The sequence below is a fragment of the Prionailurus viverrinus genome, chromosome A2 (genome assembly GCF_022837055.1).
Source record: "Prionailurus viverrinus isolate Anna chromosome A2, UM_Priviv_1.0, whole genome shotgun sequence".
NCBI classification, from domain to species: domain Eukaryota; kingdom Metazoa; phylum Chordata; class Mammalia; order Carnivora; family Felidae; genus Prionailurus; species Prionailurus viverrinus.
In genome coordinates this window covers 31,427,679-31,449,725 of record NC_062562.1, presented here as the reverse complement: position 1 = coordinate 31,449,725, position 22,047 = coordinate 31,427,679, and the positions used below count along the sequence as shown (strand labels likewise).

Below are 22,047 nucleotides of genomic sequence, written 5' to 3'. Positions count from 1 at the left end.
CTTGGCCATGAGCCCACCACCCTTTCCTTCCACTTGGAATCACCAGACCTGCAAACATCGTCTCCATTTTGTCCACTTGTCCCAGGTGTTGTCGGTGGGAAAGTTATACAACCCTGATGTGCGCTATTCGTTCAATATTCCAATTGAAGACAAACCCCAGCAGTTTTACTGGAACAGTCATGGGCCCTGGCAAGCCTGCAGCAAACCCTGCCAAGGTATCTACTTTTCGGTTGTGTTTTGGGGATTTGAGCTGGTTTTTGTTTCTTTTTATTTATTGTTTGTTTTTTTGGAGGCAGCCAAACACATGTGATCTATAAAACTCTATCTGCACGCATTCTCAAATCTCAAATCCTTTCCCTGCATCTTTCTGGTTATTTTTAGCTGGCAAGTTGAGCTTTTTAAGGGTTTCGGGATTTGTTGGCTTTCCTCTTTTTAAGCGATTCGGGATTTGTTGGCTTTCCTCTTTTTAAGCGATTCATATACATTGTGAAGCCAAGAAAGTCAGTTCTGCCACTTTGATTTTCCAGAGACATGGAGTTAGTAGTCATATTACGTGTCATTCATCTTGTTTCCTGTTGCCTAAATTGGGGGTTAGCAGATTACAGCCAGTGGGCCAAATCCAGCCTGCTACCTGCTTTTATAAATAAAGTTTTATTGGAATGCAGCCACACCTATGGGTACATATTGTTTATGAATGGTTGCTTTTGTCCTATCATGGCAGAGTGGAGTAGTTGTCACAGAGGTCATAAGGCCCACAAAACCAAAAATATTAACTAATTAACCCAGTACAGAAAATGTTTGTCAGTCCCTGGACTAACTAGTTTATAGAATGGGTGCTTTTCTCTGATTGTTTTCTTCCTTGCCTAGGGGAGCGGAAGCGCAAACCCGTTTGCACCCGGGAATCTGATCAGCTTACGGTTTCTGATCAAAGATGTGACCGGCTGCCCCAGCCAGGACCCATTACTGAACCTTGCGGCACAGACTGTGACCTGAGGTGAGGCTGGTGTTTGCTTTTGGTCTTTACTATGAGCAGTGAGGGTCTTGTAGGGGAAGGAACGGAAGGAAGAGACAGTGGTGTTTAGTTCCTCTTCCCTTCCTTGTGTTTCTGTGAAATAAGCTTCAGCCAATTTTCCATCCCTCTGAAACCAATTATCCAAGACATATGCCTGCAGATTTCCTGTCCTTCTCCTAAGAATTAAAAATAGCTAATAGAGTATGGCACTTGCCAAAAGAAGTTCTCATTTGACTTTCACAACTCAGTGCGTAGGTATTGTTATGATCGAATCACATCTTACGTAAAAGTTTGGTATGAACGTCAACAGAAAAGGAGGAAATGTCATTTCTCAGAGCACCCGTATGATGTTCTCTATACACCCAGAGTGTGTATCACCCAGTAGAAAAAATCGTATGCATATGAAAGTTGCAAGGCACTAACAAGAACGTCATGGAAGCAACTAGAAGGAACTATAGCTAGAAGATATCTAGATATTGCAAATACTCTGTATTGTATTTAAGAAAATAGGAAACCTGAGGCAAGAAATAGTGAATGGGTACAGAATTCTAAAGCTTTCTCATTGACCCGCTAGGTTGACTGTGTCAGGTTTGAAATATTAAAATAGCCTGGGTATTGTGTTGTGTAATCTGCATGTCAGTTAAATGCAGGTAACAGAAGTTGATGCTTTAATTCTCCTTTTACAGAACAGAGATTATCAGTGTGGAGTGGTGTGGGAAATTGTTAGGATCTTACCGTTTGGAAGTGGCAAAGTGAATATCTAAGCATTTTGCAGCTTCTTTGCCATGGTGCCAAATCTGATCAAATGATATTGGCAGCCTATAGTGCTGGAGTGAAGACTATAAGGCCCTCTTGAGGCTCTGAGAGAAAAGAGGAGTGCTGCGATCAATTAGTAATGTCTGTCACGAGAGTAGGTGGGGGTGCCACGGCGTGAGTGCCACATCTTTGCCAGGCCTGACCTGGTGGCTTTGACTTCAAAACCCAGACTCTCTCCACCCCCGCTATACTTACGTCTACCCAGCAACAGTTACCTGCTTGTTCAATGAGCTTGTTGCAAAGCATTGACAAGCCATTATAGAAAGAGAAAACCCAAGACATTAAAAGGCAGACATTGGCACTCTGCGATATTAATTCTTGTTATAGGTAATGTACTTATAAACCCATTGCTTCAGCCAGTTGAGTTGATTTAGTTGAATTAGAGTTAAGGTCTTTTCAGAAAAATAATTAGTTAGCTATTTGCTGAACTGAATCACCAGTTTTTCCCATAGGGGAAAAACTATGAATTAGTAAGTAGATTCCCTGAAGTAGAGCTTCAATAAATTAAGAAAGGTGACATTTTCAGATTAGTCCTATATCAAATTATCACTGAAAATAATGATGTTCTATAATTAATAATTAATTAATATTAATTAATAGTATATGTAGCATATAAGAATATTCTATGTAGCATAATATTATATGTAGCATATAAGAATATTAATTAGATTCTAATAGGAAAATATATAACTGTTAAAATAGTTTTTAGTAAATGGTTGATGATTATTATGTTCAGAGTAGTTACCACCCCAAATAATATTAATATCAATTGCTATTATGAATTACTATTAATTAATAATATTAACATTATTAGTATTAATAATTAATTAATATAATTAAGAATATTAGTGTTGATTACTGACTAATAATACTAATAATTATTAATAGTAATTGATATTAATATTATTTGGGGTGGTAACTACTCTGAACATAATTGTCAACCATTTACTAAGATATATTTTCCTATTAATAGAATATAATTAATATTCTTATGTGCTACATATAATCATATCCTATTAAAATAATTAAGGCTCTATTACTATCCTATTAAATTAATATAGGCCCGACATTAATATATGTCCTATGCAATTAATATTTTATTAATTCCCCCAAACAACATAATGACCTAAGAATTACAGTTAGCCTCCACTTTACAAATAAGGAAACGGGCTGAGAGAAGTTAAACAAAGTGCCTGAGGTCATACAACTATTAGTTGAAGTGCCAGGAGTCAAACGTGGTCTTTCACAACCTGGATTCTATACTCTTAAACCCTAGGAGAAAGCCATTTTAATTCAGTCACAATGATAAGGGTTACTCATTGATCCCGTTCTGTGAAGCTTTTCTACCTTTGCGCATAGAAACGGCTCCCAGGACTTCTGTGCCTCATCCCTGTCCCCTGACTGACTTGGATAAGTAAGGCACCAGCTGTCACTTCTCCACGAGCAGAATCACACTGGGACTGGTAGAGTCTCAGATGATGACAGCCCATGCTGTGGGACTCCTGCCCACAGCGCTGTAAGCACGCTCTTCTGTGGCAAGGAAGGCAAGTTTGTACAAAGCATTTCAAGTCCTAGAATGTGACCTTAAGTAAATAAACAATTCTTTAAGAACCCTGCTGAAAGCCTACCTAAGGACCAACGCGAGGGTGGAGATGTTTGAGCAATTACTTCCAGAAATGAATATTCTTAACTTCAAATAGATTTAAAGCAAGCCACGATTTAGTTTGTGGTGTTGCTAGCGAATCACTGTTCTCCAGAGTTTCTCCTGCATTGGAAGCTTTCAGATGTAAAACAAAAATTAAAGCAAATTTTACAAAGTGAATGCGATTACAGGTAGCCACAAGTCCATGAGACTTTTATGTAGAATGATACCAAAGATCTCAACTGGGTTTCTCCTCAAACTTTGTGTTATTGGCTTCTGCGGAGCTACATGATACTTAGAACTTGGCTGCAGAATAAAATAACAAGGGTGGTAGTTATAATGATAACAGCTACTCTTCTTGAAGGCCTGGCTTGTGTATTAAATGCTATTCATGTTGTAGCTTATTTATCGTTTCGAGTAGTCCTGTAAATTGGACCCAGTTTCCCCCCATTTTGCAGATGAAGAAACTGAAGCTTGGTGAGGTTGAGTCACCTGTCTGGGTGTTGGAAACACCTGGGTGTTGGAGCTCACGTTCACACCCAGGTGTAACTTCATAATACCCAGGTCAAACCAGAGCTTAAAGTCTCTTCATTTCATAAAGTAGGTGTGTCAAAGGTGCTATTGTAAATTCCCCATTTGGAGTAAGCCACCTTGTTTTAATACTTAAAAAAAAAAAAAAGTACTTAATTCTACAGAAGTAGAGGAGGAGGCATAGCAGCTCTGGGAACAGGCTTGGGTGATAATAGGACCTCTGGCTGATCAAAGAAAAGAAAGTGAAGGAACTTCAGTCCTGCCTACCCTTGCCACTATACAGGTGCATTCTCGCATCTGAAATTAAATAGATCGTGCTTCCTTGTCAGCACTCAGACTCATTCCTTCCTGAATGTTATAGACTGTCGGAAAAATAAAGTTGTTCGCTGAAAAATGTACAAAAATATATACCAAGCCCCAGCAAAGGTGTTTTGTCTTTCTTCTCTCTGTGAACCTGACTGTCATTTCATCGTGGTTCATACTAATTATTGCTGAATGTCTGTGGAAAACACTGAAAGACTGGGGAGAGGACTGTTACTGATGGATCAAACTCTAAATAGTTTTTCCCGAAGCATGTTTGTGGAACACGAGTTCCACGAGATGATTTGTGGAGAACCAGTATGCGTGAGGAGCCTTATCAACTGTCTCCTCCTGTGTGGAAATGCGTCATGTCAGTTAACACTTGGAAGGCCCTGAGAAAGCCCTGAAATACAGAAACCTGCTTAAATCAGTAGTTCCCAAATTGATTCCTAGTTTTATTTACTTCACAGCCGCCGGCACACCCACGGAGGCATATACATTTTTTTGTTTCCACTTATAATAAACACTTTGCCTCTCTGAAATATACTCATAAAATGATTTGTCACATGAAATGACCCAAATGAATTCAAAACACTCAAGCTGAGACCACCTTCCAGGGAGAGAATATGAAGCAGATGACCGCATTTTGAAAAGAACTTTCCTAAGGCCATGCTGTAACATTTCCGCAGTCTCTTCCAGCTTCTCTGTTCAAATTCCAGGGATTGTGTGAATATCAGTGAGACTTACTACACTTGACCTACGGGTGTATTGTTTTTTGTGGGGGACTGGGGGGTAGGGGCAGGACTCCTACCTCCCTTACCCGGGATAAGCTTTCTACGAGAAAATGGTGATGAAGGCAGAGAGAAGGTAGCCAAGAATCAAAGAGCAGATGAAAGTTCCAGATGCCTCTGTTGAATTGGACCACATTTTTGCCTCACTTCCTCAGGGAAGTGAGAGTTTGCCCAGATTAAACTTTGACAGGATGAGATAAAGCTTTGTTTTACAATCCCTCATTTAACATGTTCCGGTGAGAACAAAATCCCAAAATACTGTGTCACTCTAACGGAAAATCTCAGTAGCCCACTTTATATGCCAAACGTAAAGTCGGTCAACTCTGACCTACTTTTAAGCATTTGTGAGAAACTCCAAGATAAGCGTGTGGCCAGTACTCACTGTTTTCCAGCCCTGCCCCTGGACAGGTGTGGATGGAAGAATTCTTCAGGCTCCCTGTATTTGGCAAACCACCCAATTTCTGAGGAGACAGTTAACAAGAGTTAATTCAAATGAAGAATGTAAAGAAATTATCCTTTTTTGATTACTAAATTGAACCAACAACCTACCTTTTAAGCTTATTTATTCATGCTCTTCTATTCAGTTTAGGATTTTTTTTTTTTAACTTAAGCACTGACTGTGTTTGGGGGGCATTTAAGAATAACTCAATTCCTCAGCACACACAGAGTACATCTTGCGTCCCAAGAAAGGCTCATTAGAGGTATTAGGGATACAAAGATGATAAAGATTTGTCGATTCAATTCTAAATTTAAAAGTATATAATCATGGGGCCAGGAGGGATGAATAGATGAAGAACAGAATTTTTAGGTTTTTTGTGAAAATATTCTATGATATGATAGTGATGGATACATGTGATTTTACATTTGCCTAAACCTATGGAACATGTAACACCAAGAGTAAGCACTCGTGTAAACTATGGATTTGGGGTGGTGCTGATATGTCAGTGTAATTGATTATAACACATGCACCCTCTGTGGGTAGAATGTTGATACTGGGGAGGGTATGCATGTGTGGGGGCTGGTGCATATGGGAAACCTCTGTACCTCCCTCTCTGTTTTGCCGTGGACCTTAAAGCTGCTCTAAAAAAGTAAGTCTTTTAAAAAAATTGTATAATTAAACTATGTAGACTATGGTCCATGTCTAAAAGGAGCTTAGTCTTTATTCACAGTAACGTATACAGAGTTCAGCACACTTGAAATTCACAGTTACCCTCCAACTATCCGTGCCTTTATTAAGTCACAGGATATTCACTAAACACTTTCAGCCTGGCCCCTATGAAGGAGGCTTTCTCGGGAGAGTTTCCAACAGTGGTTGTCTATTAGAAGCAGCCTTCTTGAGAAATGAAATGCTGAGTTGCATGAGCCTTTTAAATACAAAATTGCTTTTTTTTGCTCTGCTGAATTCCAATGTTTTCCTCTTTTTGGTTGCTTGAACTTCAGATTGACTGAAGGGAGAATCTTCACAAAGATGGCACCTCTGACTTCCACTCTGACTTCCATGTACATTGGCAGCCATGAAAAATACATGGATATGTTGGTTTAAAATTGGATTTCAGTAGCTGACTGTGGCTTTGGGTTTCGCGGTATTTGAGTTACGGAAGAAAAAAGAACTCAATTTTTCCGCCGGCTGACTATAAATGGGACATACATATTTAACAGAAATGTTGGTTTCTCCCCATTATTTATGCATAGGTGGCACATTGCCAGCAGGAGTGAATGTAGCGCCCAGTGTGGCTTGGGTTACCGCACACTAGACATCTACTGTGCCAAATATAGCAGGCTAGATGGGAAGACCGAGAAGGTTGATGACAGTTTTTGCAACAGTCACCCCAAACCAAGCAACCGGGAAAAGTGCTCAGGAGAATGTAACACGGGTGGCTGGCGCTATTCTGCCTGGACTGAAGTAAGTCGGTTCTCACTCGATGAGCGTCTTCTTGGATGCTAAGTCTGAGTAGTTAATGATGGCTGATCAACTGATGGATTAGTGAGGGCTGCATTGAGAAACCCCCATTTAGACTTTCTATCTACATTGATTTATAATGCCTGACCTTATTCTGCAGAAAAGAGTACCATGATCAATTTGTAATGTTTGATTATATGACATTGACCATGGCATGTGGAAAACCGGGGGCAGTGGAACAACTCATCCAATCCCCTTTTCCATACCCCACAAACCATTTCCAAATTTCTTTCCCTGTGTCCGTTTACTAATACTGAGTTCAGTATGAACTTGGTAAATAAATTGATAACATGAACAGATGCTCCCCAAATCACCACTAGAATTGGGTTGGGTGGGTGGGTGTTTCTTAAAGGCCGGAGGAGACACACGGCAGAGCCAGGATCTTGACCATGCTGGATAGGAAACTTAGCCGCGGTTTTATTTCGCTCATTTTCCTTTCAGTGCTCCAAAAGCTGTGATGGTGGCAGCCAGAGAAGAAGGGCGATTTGCGTCAACACCCGCAATGATGTACTGGACGATCGCAAATGCGCACATCAAGAGAAAGTCACCATTCAGAGATGCAATGAGTTCTCTTGTCCACAGTGGAAGTCAGCAGACTGGTCAGAGGTAAGATAAGAGGACTCTTATTTCCTCAGGTCATCTGTGGTACTTTGAGTCTCTGCAGCTCAGTGCAACCTAAACCTGCTGCACCTTTCTGCCCCCTACTCTGGAGGAAGCAACTGTGGTTCCCCATCTGCCCCATGGCTGCCTTACAGGATGTGACTGGTCCACTGGTGACCTCAGAGGCATGGTGGGTTTGGCCGGATCACCCACTGTGGTAGCTTCTGTTGGTGATTTTGAAGTTCCTGCGTCTTACCTTTCCTCCTCTTTGAGCCCCTGCTAAATCATTGTAAAAGAAAACAAGGGCTTTGTTAATCCGAAATCTGTGCTGGCTTAGAACTGAAGTTAGAAAGAAAAAGAAACAAAAGAGGTTTTCTACGTTCTCGTCTGTGAAATAAGATCATTCGACCCCAGTAAGTAACCTATTGGACTCACCTATCCAGTTGCTAGTGGAAAACTTAGAAAAGAAAGGACTAGTTGAGGGTTCCAGACTTTTGCCTGTCTCATCCCTTACCTGATGAAGCAAAAGGCAAAGCCTCATTGCTTAGCACAGGTGGCCCCAGGACAGCAAGAGAAAGAAGGAAGAGCCTTTTTCTTGCTTTTATGGTGCGGTATTAACATTCACTATTAACCCAGACCAGTGAGAGTCTCACCAAGCAGGTGACTGCCTCCGTCTTCCTTTATGGGAGCAAGGGGAAAGGAGAGCAGAAGTTCCCTTACTCGGGGGCCAAGTCAGGAATGTGGGGAAAGAGGTTTCCCTGAACAACTTCTGTGCCGGTTTCCTTATCTCAACCATGTAAGCACGGTATTAACTGTTTCCTTTCAACAGCAAATAAAATACGAATCTTAAAAGGATATTATAGATGCCCCTGAAATGGCTGAGAGTGAACGCATATGATTAACAGTGTCTGATTCCTGCACAAGTTAACAACAAACCCACTGTTTTTGTTCTGTTAACAAGCTGCCTTAGCTTAAACTCCGGTGTTTGGTTTTAAAAAGATGAAAGAAGGTAGTGGGTTAAAGTTTTACTTAGATAGCTAATGATAGCTAAAGGACCACTTCAAATCGAGTAACCAACCTTTGAAAGAATACTTGGTAAAATGGAGGTGGGGGGATGCTAACTATATATTCAGGATGATGCAACATTCCTTAGCTTAAAAAACTGGGAAGAAAACAGCAAAATGTTAATAATGATTATCCCTGGGTAGGGAGATTTTTTTTTTTAATCATTATAGTTTTCTCTCTTCTGTTTTTCTGTATTTTTCAAATGTTCTACAATGAGCATTTGATAAGGATGATATTTAACATTTATTAAATGAACATATGGTAAGCACTTTATTTGGATTTTTTCGGTTAGTTTTCACAATTCTTTGCATTGGACACTACTGTTATCCCCATTGTGCAAATGAGAAAACTGAGGTACGGAGACATCACTTGCATTGGTACCTATAGCTGTTTGTGTTGGAATTAAAACCCAGGCTGAGCCCCACACCTAACTCCTGTGCTAGGAAACCAGGAATGTTGTTTTTCAGTACAGATGGTCCCCGACTTACGATGGTTCAACTTCGCAATTTTTTTTTTTTTAACTTTACAATGGTGTGAAAGCAATACACATTTCGTCAAAATTGTCCTTTGAATTTTGAATGTGGATCTCTCCCCGGGCTGGCTGGCTGTGGTCCATACTCTCTGGTGAAACTGGGCAGCCGTGCAATCAAAACCATATGAGGGTCAACAGTGGATATATCCACAACCATTCTGTCCCCACACAACAGCTTTATTTTCACTTTCAGGACAGTATTCAGCAAATTACGTGAGATAGCCAACACGTTATTATAAAAGAGGCTTTGTGTTAGACGATTTTGCGGAACCGTAGGCTCATGTAAGTGTTCTGAGTACGTTTAAGGCAGGCTGGGCTACGCTATGATGGTCTGTAGGTTGGATGTATTAAGTGCATTTTCAACTTAGGATATTTTCAACTTATGATGGGTTTACCTGGATGTAAGCCCATCGTAGGTTGGGGAAGTTCTATATCTCGTGGCGTAGTGCTGTGCCGAGTTTATTCTGTGCTTGATACCGTCCAGAGCCTTTATCAATACAGAAGGAGTGAATGAATGAGTGAATGAATGAACGCATGAACGAGAGAAGAATGAGCCGTGCCGTATTTACAAATTGCTGTGGGAGAGAGCGCATCTGTTCCTCCTGATTACCCGTGAATAATCCCTGGGAACCACAACACATTGTTCAGAAACACCCCCGATTGTCTGTGCTTTTTATTACAGTGCCTGGTCACCTGCGGAAAAGGACATAAGCACCGCCAGGTCTGGTGTCAGTTTGGGGAAGATCGATTAAACGATAGAAGCTGTGACCCTGAGACCAAGCCAGCCTCCATACTGACTTGTCAGCAGCCAGAATGTGCGTCCTGGCAGGCGGGTCCCTGGGGACAGGTATTTTGAACGATAAAAGTTCTTAACTACATTCTTTCCTTCTTATCTGGAGAGGGCTTGCAGAGGGGCATTCCGGTGGTGGGGATTTAACTGCTGTGTCTCGTGACTTGCACTGGACCTCCATGGCGCCAGATCGAGCGCAAGACGCACTGCAGCCATTCTGCCCCAGGTCTGGGGATTGCTGCTTTCCCGGCTGGAGCTGGTTATTCCCTTTGTAGATACGCGTGCAAGTCTTCGTGCACAGATTCCCACCAGATCTCCTGTCTGGCTGATGTTAATCTTTTTTTTTTTTTAATGTTTATTTATTTACTTTTGAGAGAGAGAGAGCACGTGTCGGCAGCGTAGGGGCAGAGAGAGAGAGAGAGGGAAAGAGAGAATCTCAAGCAGGCTCCGTGCTGTCGGCACGGAGCCCGATGCGGGGCTGGAACCCACGAACTGTGAGGTCATGACCTGAGCCGAAACCAAGAGCTGGGTGGGTGACTGAGCCACCCAGGTGCCCCCTGATGCTACCGTCCGGCATGCGACTGTGGGTTGCTACGGAATGGGGTCCAGTGCCTTTGGCAGGGGGTTCTGGACCGGGATTTGGAAGGGATGTTTTGGCTCCCGTGTCACGGTTCCAAAGCTCACCTCTCATAAACTAGTCAGACACTTCATACAGAATGAGCGTGATCAAAAGTTGCAGAATCATCTCACTGTGAAAGAATCTTTCCCATCCCCTAGTGTGTCGGTTCCACAGTCTGAACCTGAGCTATTCTTAAAGGAGAGAGTGGAAGTCTCCCTTGGGCTCACATCTGAGAAGCCACTGCTCTTGAAATGAAGTCCTTCCCAATATAGAAGCAAAAGCATTCTGGGTACTATTTAAGTAGCACTCCAAGTTCCTGAGAGAAGCGAAACAGCTGTCTGCTGTCACTTATGCAATCTCCTGAAGAAGAACTCTCCCTCCCCGCCCCCCTGCCCAGCCACAACCAGTCTTCTCGTTTATGTCTTCATTTCCAAGATGCATGCAATAAATGAGAGCAGCTTTATTACTACCCCCTTACAATTTTTAGGAACCTGATGTTCTTCTGAACCCTCCTGTGGTACAGCATCGCTAGTCGGAATGGCTGATCATATCTGATTACACTAACAAGGAGAGTCTCTTACACTCCTAAATCCAGCCTCCTTTTTGTCAACATCTGCGTAGCTCTTAGGGAACGAGAGAAAGAGAGAGGGAGAAAGAGAAGCCAGCTCAGAGTCACTGAGAAGATTTGAGTATAACATCTTTTACAACTGATCGGCGTCTTTTTTATCCATGTCTACACCAAACCATCAGCACACCAAGCCACGTTTCTGTGCTTCTTTCCTTTCTGTGGCTACTTAATTTTCCATTATGCAGATGTACCGTATTTGTGTATCCATTCATACCAAGCTGGACATTTGGGTTGTTTGTACCTTTTGGCTATTATGAATAGTGCTGAGATGAATATTCACGTACGAGTATTTGTTTTAGTACCTGATTTCGGTTCTTTTGGGTGTATCCCAGGAGTGGTATTGCTGGATCGTATGGGAAGCCTGTTTTGCTCTCTTTAACTGCCAGTTTTGCACAAAACCCGTACCATATTACATTCCTACCAGTAATACACAAGGGTTCCATTTTCTGTATTCCATCCCTTTTTAATTATGCTTATTATATTCCCCCTTTGACATTATGGCTCTTGGTGGGAGTAAAGTAGCATCTCGTTATAATTTTGATTTGGCATTTCCCTAATAACAAATGATATTGAGAGTCTTTTCGTGGGCTTTTTGGACATTTGTGTATCTTCTTTGGAGAAATGTCTATTCACGTCCTTTGCCCATTTTTTAAAAGTTTGTAATTATGGTTAAAAAAACCACATAACAGGGGCGCCTGGGTGGCTCAGTCGGTTAAGCGTCCGACTTCGGCCCAGGTCACCATCTCGTGGTCCGTGAGTTCAAGCCCCGCGTCGGGCTCTGTGCTGACTGCTCAGAGCCTGGAGCTTGTTTCAGATTCTGTGTCTCCCTCTCTCTCTGACCCTCCCCCGTTCATGCTCTGTCTCTCTCTGTCTCAAAAATAAATAAACGTTAAAAAAAAAATTAAAAAAAAAACCCACATAACATCAAATTTACCATCTTAACCATTTTTAAATGTACAGTTTAATCGTTCTTCTTTTCCCATTTTTTAATGAGGTTGGCTTTTTGTTGTTGAATTGTAGTTGCTCCTTACAGTGTGGATTTTAACCCCTCATCAGACAAATGATTTACAAATAATTTCCCTAATCCCATGGTGGTTGCCTTTCCACTCCGCTGGTGGTGCCCAGTGGTACAGAAATTTTTGACTGTGATAAAATACAACTTGTCTTGTTTTTTCTTTTGTTCCCTGTGCTTGTGGTAGAATATCCAAGAAATCATTATCCAAGAAAGTTCCGTGTCGTGGAGCTTTTCTATTACCTTTTATTCTAAGAGTTTTATAGTTTTACCTCTTAGGTTTAGGTCTTTGATCTATTTAGGGTTGATTTTTATAAATAGCATGAGGTAGGAGTCCAGCTTTATGCTTTTTCATATAGATAGCCAGTTGCCCCCAAGGTATTTGTTAAAGAGACTATTCTTTCCCCCTACTGAAGGGTCTTGGCATCTTGGTTAAAAATCACTTGGCCATAGATGTCCAGGTTTATCTCTGGACTCAATTCTATTCCATGAGTGTATATAACTATCCTTATGTTAGTACCACACTGTTTTGGTCACTGTAGCTTTGTAGTGAGTGTTGAAATAGGGGTATATTGAGTCACAGGCAAGGGGTTGAACCCCTACACATAGAATTTCAACGGGAGATGGAAATAATTCCAACCATCAAAGTGATCATCGTTGAATATAATTTGTGCAGAGCAGGACTGCCCACATTAACCTAGGTTCTTTGGGTGCTAGCCTTCTGCTCCACTATGATGGAACTACTTTTTTTCTTATAGGACGTTATGAGGAAAGTTAGGGAAAGAGAAAAGTTGCTAACGTGTGCATCCCTTTTGTTGTATTTCTTTCCCTCAGTGCAGTGTCACTTGTGGACAAGGATACCAGCTGAGGGCAGTGAAGTGCATCATTGGGACTTACATGTCAGTGGTCGATGACAATGACTGCAATGCAGCCACTAGACCAACTGATACCCAGGTGAGTCTCCTTTGTCCAGCCCAGTGATTGGCTTTGGGCAGTAGGATGCCAGAATTTCCCAGTGGTTCAGTCAGAATGGAAGTGCTCTAATGGGTAAGTGTGTAGGTAGAGTAACCAGATGATTAAGTAAATGGTCCAGATTTACCTGTTGGCTACATTTTGAATCTAATATTTGGACATACAAGTTTCATTCTTCTCTGGTTATTTGAAGTGTAGGTAGGTCTGATTCTGATTTTTTATTGGCTAGCAAATGTTGATTGTTTGGTCTTGTTTTCTTGAGCTCAGAGGTTTTTTTTTTAGTGATTTTAACGTAGGGCTGAGCAAATAGTGTTGTATGTTCAGGCAGCAACGTGCTAGAGCTGGCTCGTACCATCTCACAGGAGCGGATTGGTGAATGTTCAGGAATGTTGCGAGCTAGTTGCTAAATGTAGACACTAGTAAAAATTGAAAATATAAGCCTATAATTAAGTAGATGATATTTCAACGAAGCAGATAAATACTCAAAACTCACATTTTTCCATTGCTTGACTACATTTTACTATTATCTGTGCCCTTGAGGTTATTTACATTTACAGGTGTGTCCATGTGGTGGGAATATTACATAATGGTAAGCTATTGCACATCTCTTCCCAAGTCTGTGTTCATCGACATCAAGCTGGTAGTTTGAAATTGGCTGTGGTGAGAGTATTTACACCACAGGAATCAGCCAGTGCCATAATTGAGGGTTGATTGTTTTTAGACTTAAGAAAGTGATGGAGAAAATGATACTCATACGCAATATACATTATGTTTAAAAGAGTCTTCTGTCTTCAGCTGTTACATTGGAAATAACACATACAAATATCAAGGAAATATTCTTCTGGTATTTGGACATTATTGTCTGATTCGGCGTAGAAGTCATTCACGTCATTGGTAGATGAAGTTCTGACATCGATCTTGTTTGTTCCACTTTCTCCTTACTCTTCAACATAAACAAAATAGCAGCTCTCATTCATGTTTGAAACGCACTCATTCAGCAGTTACAACCATAGTTTGGCAACAGATTCAAGAATTCAACAAAAATCAGCGACAGGATTCTGTGAGACTCAACTGGCTACGTGGAATTTAAAAGAAAGCATTGTATATTTTATTACTATATGTAAATTGTGTAGTATACAGCCTTTGTATCAGTAAACTTTGTGATAACCAAACAAACATATGTATACATATATAGGTGTGTATGGGCATGTAATATGTGTGTGTATACATGTAAATGCATTTCTACAAACATACACATGCACTCCTTTTTTCTCAAGAGAGCCAGCTGACCATTACTGCCACTACTTCCTCTTTATGGGCCATGATTTTAGCATCATTTATGGGAAGAGACTATGTAAAGAGAAGACTTGGGTTTCTACATCAGTTTTGCTAATTGCCGAAGACAGGATTTGAACCCTGACCGTGCCCAGAGCTCACGCTCTAAGGCCCCCTTTGGCCAATGCGCTGATTCCATTCTGAGGGCCCTCATTCTGTCTGCACTTCCACATGTATTGTGAATGGATGAAAAGTGTCAAAAAGTACAGGAATATGGCAGTGTTGTTCATGTTGTCACTGATCGATGATAAAATACCACTTGTGACTTGTGTCCCCTTTATTATTATTATTTTTTTTTTTACTTTATTGAAATGCTCTAAACCACCACAGGCTAAATGCCTGCGAAATGTTAGCTATTCCATCTGAATAGTCATGAACTGAGGATTTAGCAACTCCCTTAGAGATTCAGAATACTCGTTTCTCTCTACATTATTCTGTAATATTCAGTGGAGTACAGGGCGGCTCCCACAGTTGAAGCATATGGACCATTTCTTCACTGTGGGAAAAGTTTCCTGTGGTTTTCTTTGGACCACCGGCAGAAGAATAGGCAGGGTCTGGAGCCAAGTAACGGAATTTCCCCATTCAGTTTGTAAGCTCCCTAATGTCAGGCTCGGTCCCGAGCTCACCACACTTTGCACCATGCCTGGCACATTCAGTAATTTAATGGGTATGTCTTTAATCAAAGAGTGTTTGCTAAATTGTGAGCAAGTACGTACTTCTGTTTTCCCATCTGTAAACCTGAAAGTATTATCTACACACAAATAACCTCAATTCATTATAGGGATTTCCTCTGAGTGACTGAAGAGTGTTATTTATATACATTCCAGGCATTGGCATATTGAATAGACCTCTTATCTAGATTTGACCATCAGAACCTTGGGAGTTCTCTTTGGGTAAACCTAGAAAGCCAGTTCATGATTAGCAAATTCTGATTAGGAAATTAATTGAAATGTGAAAACAGAATTTGGTCTTTGGAATTTTTAAAAATTAACAACTGATATATATTTTTTGTTTTGAGAGAGAGAGACAGAGAGAGAGCAAGTCGGGGAGAGGGGCAGAGGGAGAGAGAAAAAGAATTTAAGCAGGCCCCATGCTCAGCGAGGAGCCCAACGTGGGGCTCGATCCCATGACCCAGGGATCTGACTTGAACCAAAATCAAGAGTTGGACGCTCAACAGACTGAGCCACCCAGGCGCCCCAACAATTGATAATTTTGAAAGGATATCCTTTTCTTTCTTAACTTACGTGCCATTTTGCAATCGCTTTTTTTCTTTCCACATGAACAGGCAAATAAATATGATATTAACAATCACCAAGTAAATCCCTGCCCTATATCAGTGCATTCATGAGGTGACTCAGATTATACCCCATTTTACAGTTGAAAAAAACTGGGGCCGAGAGATGCCATGTGATTTTCCCAGAATTCTGAGGTCTTAGAATTCTTCACTCTTATATTTTTATTCACCTGGACCCTTAAGGTGTGCATTGACTTCAAGGTAACTTTGGCTTTCTTCCCCCTCTCCCATCTAGGACTGTGAATTACCATCTTGTCACCCTCCCCCAGCTGCCCCGGAAGGAAGAAGAAGCACGCAGAGTGCACCAAGAACCCAGTGGCGGTTTGGGTCTTGGACACCAGTAAGAAATAGATGGCAGACATAGAGAGGGTGGAAGGGGAGGAAGAGGTTCTCTGACTTGACTGTAGGAAGTGGGTTGCTGTCCAATGAACCATCGTGTCCAATAACATCCCTGCATTATCTTACTTCAACACCCAGTGCTCAGCCACTTGTGGAAAAGGTACTCGGATGAGATATGTCAGCTGTCGGGACGAAGACGGCTCTGTGGCTGACGAGAGCGCCTGTGTGACTCTGCCTAGACCAGTGGCAAAGGAAGAATGTTCTGTGACTCCCTGTGGGCAGTGGAAAGCTTTGGACTGGAGCCCTGTAAGCGAGTGGATTCTTGGGAATTGGGAAATGACTGGGGGAACCATAGAGGATGACTAACGACAGGTCACAAATGTCAATGGGTACTGTTTTATAATTGGACTTAGTTTATGATTTAAATTATTTTGCCTCATATGTGTGCGGCTGGTATGAATCTTGGCCGGATGTGCAAGAAATGGATGTTGTTAAAATGTGTAAGTCAACGTGCAGTTGACTGATGCCCCATCCTGTTGGGTTGACTGGAAAACCCGGTGTTGATTGGGTCACATCGGAATGTAATAAGCTTGTGGAGCACCAAAAGTGCCAGGGAGAAGAGGGGGAGTCAGGAAAGAGCCTCTTACCTTGAGTCTGGGTGCCTCCTAGAACCCAGACTCTTGAAGTTCAGAGGTTCTTGGCTTCTCTGTCAAGAGTGGGAAGTGGGAATCCTCATCCAATGCTATGGGCTTGGCCTCCTGTGCACACCAGGCACCATCTGTGGGCTTGTGTAAAAGTAGAAAAACCTGCATTTTCAGGCGGCACCTGCCTTCTGCCTTGCAAAAATCCCAGCGATAGGGAAATATAAAGCTTAGGATAGGTGAGGAGAGGCCATCAGGAAAATAGAGAAGTAATATCTCCATAAGTATCATAACATAAGTACGAAATTTGAGCAATAGATTCAAAGAGAGCCGTGTAAAAATCCAGATCTTGACACATACTGGCTGCATAACCTTGAGCAGTCTGGTTAAAGCCTTTGAACCTCAATTTCTTCTTTTTAAAAGACCCAAAAGAGTACCTATCTTACAAAGATGTTGTATTATTTGAGATTGCCTATGTTAACTGCTTAGGACAAAGTAGGTGCTCAATAAATGATAGATAATCTCACTCTGATGCCTTGAGCTTCCAGTCCATCCATCCGTCCGTCCGTCCATCCATCCATCCATTAAATACACCTGTCTGTGCACCAGATATTTGTAAAAGCTTAGTGTAGAAAAAGCAATGAACAGCAAATAAGAAAGTCTTAGCCTTCATGAAGATCATTCTGATGGAGGTTCCAGTCAGTCAACAAATAAAGAGAGAGATTTAGCAACAGACACTGACAAGTACTAGAAACAAGTCAAGCAGCATAATAGCATAGGGAAAAATGGAGTATGCTTTTAGACAGCGTGGTCAGAGAAGGCCCGATAGCACGCTGAGCAAGACTTGAATGAAGTGAGAGAGTGAGCCATGTGGGCATCCATGTTGTTCGGGGAAAGATAGCAGCAGTTACAAAGACCCTGAGTAGAGAGTGTTCTTGGCATGGTCAAGAAACATCCATAAGACCAGTTTGGCTGGAGTGCAATATGTGCTAGGAGATGATGGGTCAAGGAGGTCGCCAGTGGCCATATCACAGAGGGCCTCCCAGGCCAAGGTACGGACTTTGGACATTTTTCAAAGTGAGTTGGGAAGTCACTGGAGGAAATGGCATGATCTTTTATTTGTAAGTGTCATAGTTGCTGATACGTGGACCACAGACTAGGGCTGCAGGGAGGGGTTCGACGTTGTAAACAGGAGCCCAGCTGAAAAGCCATTGCAGTGCTCCTGGCAGGGGAAGGTGACAGCAGAGACGGTGGGGAATGGATGGATTGGGGTATCTGTGACGACTGAGCTGACAGGGTGTCCCAGTGAGATGGCTGCAGGGTGGGAAGACAAGGGAGCAGACACGGACGATGCCAGAGTTTGGGGTCTGGGCAACCGAGCGGGCGCTGAGCCACTCACAGAAAACGCACACTGATGGGTTTGTGCCTGCCAATGACCGACCCTTTCTCTTTCTGGGTGTTCGACGTAGTGCTCCGTGACATGTGGGCAAGGCAGGGCGACCCGGGAAGTGGTGTGTGTCAACTACAGTGACCACGTGATTGATCGGAGTGAGTGCGATCCAGACTACATCCCAGAAACCGACCAGGACTGTTCCACCTCACCATGCCCTCAGCGGACCCCAGACAGCGGTCTCGCTCAGCACCCCTTCCAAAGCGAGGATTTCCGCCCCAGAAGCGCGGGCCCCAGCCGCACCCATGTGCTTGGTGGAAACCAGTGGAGGACTGGCCCCTGGGGAGCAGTGAGTATTCCCTGAAGTCCTTCTCTGCTTTGCTTTCTTCTCCTTCGCCCTTGCAGCTTTGGGGGCAGACAAACTAGAAACACCTCTGAAGCCCTTTTTTCTCACAAGGGCTTGGCCTTGTACATTCCCATTTGTTTTGGGTGAACCCTAACGGGTTCATCACAGTCCCTGAAAAGTTGTCCCCCGATAGTGCCTGCAGGCCACCTAGAAGCTGCCTTAACTGGGTGGAGGGGGGGTGCGTATCACAGCTGGACAACAGCATCGGGTGGCTTCCTAGGAGGTACCGTGAGGGCCAGGATGATTGATCCTGGAGGCGGAGGCGGCAGGCAGCTCTTACCTGTAAGGAAATCAAAAGGACAGAGGAAGTTTTCTGATAGGGAGCTCTTAATGAAAGTGGTTTTCCTTCTTGCTGTTTTCTAGACGAGTGCAGTCTCAAAGTGGCATGGTCCATGCATAGTCTGTAGTAGTAGATCGTTGTCCTGGACTGAGGGGAATCACTGGTCCAGATAATTCTGTGCTTAGGGGAGCAGTACCAGAATCTAACGGCGAACGGCACAGGCTCCGCGTGAAGGTGCCTCTGTGTGAACCAACGACCTACACTTTCAGATTTTGAGATATTTAGCATGCCCCCTAGTCTCAAGGAGCCTCAGTTTCCTCCTTTGTAAAACAAAGTGAACAACAATTCCAGCTCTCCTGGGTGGTTGTAAGGAACAAATGTGACGATGGAAATAAAGTGCTTTGCACGCTGCCTGCCCCAGAGTGAGAATTTTCTCAGTATTCTTAGCATTGCCCTTCACGTGATGAAGATCTTGAAAAATATTGAATTTTAGGTTTTTCACTAAATATTTTTCGCAAAGTAATTATATTGTGCAATACTGGGCATGTCTAATGGGACTGCAGGAGGGGTAAGAGAGCAAGGGACCCCGCATAGGTGTGGGAAGTCGGAAGATGTCTAGTAATCACCCCGGGGTCTTCGTTCTAATTGTTTACTCTCAGTTTCCTTCGCGTACCACTAATTGTGTTTAATTATTTCTGAACTAAAACGCATTAGAAGGAAGCTGCGTGCTTCCCACTGTGGTTATGTTTCAGTAAGTGAGTTTTTCTTTTCCTGTGACTACTGATGAGCCGTCAGCCATTTCCACCCAGTACAAGTATTGGTTGTCCGCAGAACGTCTGCCATATTTCCCAGGACCTTTGCCATCTCATTCTCCTTGCTGGCTTACCCCTTCCAGGCTTCCTGGGCCTGGGTTAGAAGAGATTTGGGTTCAGAGAAGTTAACAGGTGATCACAGGAGGTAATCACTGAGTGTCCCGCAATTTTTCGGATTGGAAGATTTCCAAACTCATGTGCGTTCTAATGATAGCACTAGAACTCTTTAAAACAAAATTTTAAAGCTATTCTTACTTACGACTACATTTGGAGATGATGCATTCTTTTAAAATTGAATGATTCTGCCCTTGGGCAGTGTTCCAAATTAGGGAGGATTAGGTAACCTTTTTGCAGCAATGGGCAATGCCATTCTTTTCCTCATCGTGTTTTTGTTTGAGGACTTTTTTTCCCCCCTAAGTTAAGTGAGGCTGAAAATGGACAATGTGATTTTTTTGCAGCTCTAGCCTGACCTGCTTCCAGAAGGTGCATGTTTGCTTGGTGCAGTGCACAAACCATGGGATTCTTCCTGCTTTCCATGGCAGGAAAGGCAGCAAAGAATTTTCACCACTAGAGAATGGGAATCTAATGTTTTCAGTGGATTCTGGAGTAAATACCTCAATTTCTAGCACATTCCTATATAAACCTGGACCCTGTGTGAGGTTTGCCCCCTGTTACCAATTAGGGGTCTCTGGTTGTGAACAAAAGAAACTGACTCTTTCAAGTGAAAACAAGACCAACAAACAAACCTTTTCGTTTGGCCCCGGTAGAGGCAGAGACCAGAGCACCTTCAGGGATCTAGCTCAGGGGTTGGCAAATCTTTTTCGGCAAAGGACCAGATAGTAAATATCTTGTGTGAGGCGGACCATCTAGTCTTTGTCACAACTAATCAGCTCTGTCGTTGTAGCACAAAAGCAGGTGTAGACAATACATAAATGAGTGGGCATGCCTATGTTCCAATAAAACTTTATTTATAAAAGAGGGAGCAGGTCACATTTGGCCCTCATGCTGTGTCTTGCCAGCCCCTATCTAGATGGAACAGTAATTAGAGGGTAATTTTTGTAGGGAGTTTCTGTCTTAATAGAGCCCTCTGAACGCTCATCTACCCTGCTTAGGATCTAAATTCTCAGGCAAGTCTCACTGGCCCTGCTTGTTCCACTTGCCCACTCAATGATCAGGGAGGGGCAGAGTATCTTAATACATATTCTCCCCCAAGATGACATCCCTTGGGGGAAGAAAGGTTCCTTAAAGGAGAATTGGGTTGCCAGATATAAGGGGAAGTGTGCTAGGCAAGTAAGAACGACAGATGACCGCCACCTCCTACCCCTGCAGAGACCATTCCTTCTCATTTTGGCCAGTGTGGATGATAGGTACAGGGTTTTTTCAAAGAAATGTTTACCTAAGAAAATATGTCATCTTAAAAGGACAGGAAGATTGTTACCAAAAGAAGTCCAGAGTGAAATGCTGCAACATGGAAGAGAACTAAGAATCCCTGTTAATACAAATAAACATTTTTTAAATGGCCATATTGAACCTGGAGAAAAATTATGTAGAGCTCTTTACTTGTCTATGGGATTATAAAGCCCCAGACAGGCCCTGGGTTCAGATGGTTCAAGACTGTGCTATGTAGTTCCTTGGCCCCAGCTGAACACTGTCTCTATCTCTTTGGTCAGATTTTCAGTAGGAAACATCTTATTGGTCACTGGACAGCCACTGGAGTGGTTGGCCATAGGTCAGGTGACCAGCCTTGCTCCATTCAAGCATATTGGAGGCAGGGTAGCATGTGGTTTATAGAGCTGTTGTTTCCAGTAACTTTAATTGAACCAGGCTGAATATCCTGTGACTGGTGCTATGTGAGCTAACAGGGACACAAGTTATGACCCTGAACCCTCTCAAGGAGCTTACCACACTTCATTGAGGCAATAATGTTCACAGGTGACAAAAGAATGAGACAGGATTGTATTTTCAAGGGAAGAACTCAGGGGCCAAAATATATATTACAAATGCACTTACAATATGGAAGTCCCTTCCTCACATTATATAGTTTGGTTCCCAAACAAAGCCAATTAAAATAATGATTTTGTGTTTCCTGTTACGTCCTAAGCTGTTTAAAAATAGAAAACAGGGGTGGTTAGGTGGCTGAGTCAGTTGAGTGTCCAACTCTTGATTTAGGCTTAGGTCATGATCTCACAGTTTCATGAGTTTGAGCCCCACGTTAGGCTCTGTGCTGACAGGATAGAGCCTGCTTGGGATTCTTCCTCTCTCTCTGCCCTTCCTCTGCTC

The 22,047-nt window shown here is 42.6% G+C and overlaps 1 protein-coding gene across 4 annotated transcripts in view; it reads left to right on the top strand.

Annotated features, from left to right (window-relative positions):
* Positions 1-22,047, top strand: part of ADAMTS9 (ADAM metallopeptidase with thrombospondin type 1 motif 9) — a 162,490-nt gene that overhangs the window by 65,139 nt on the left and 75,304 nt on the right. For all 4 annotated transcript variants that reach the window (XM_047850811.1, XM_047850812.1, XM_047850813.1 and 1 more), the window contains 9 exons: positions 86-215; positions 868-994; positions 6,785-6,995; positions 7,494-7,658; positions 9,932-10,096; positions 13,133-13,252; positions 16,135-16,239; positions 16,377-16,544; positions 18,349-18,618. In XM_047850811.1, the coding sequence (XP_047706767.1) occupies positions 86-215; positions 868-994; positions 6,785-6,995; positions 7,494-7,658; positions 9,932-10,096; positions 13,133-13,252; positions 16,135-16,239; positions 16,377-16,544; positions 18,349-18,618 (1,461 nt within the window). The remainder of the gene's footprint in view (positions 1-85; positions 216-867; positions 995-6,784; positions 6,996-7,493; positions 7,659-9,931; positions 10,097-13,132; positions 13,253-16,134; positions 16,240-16,376; positions 16,545-18,348; positions 18,619-22,047) is intronic.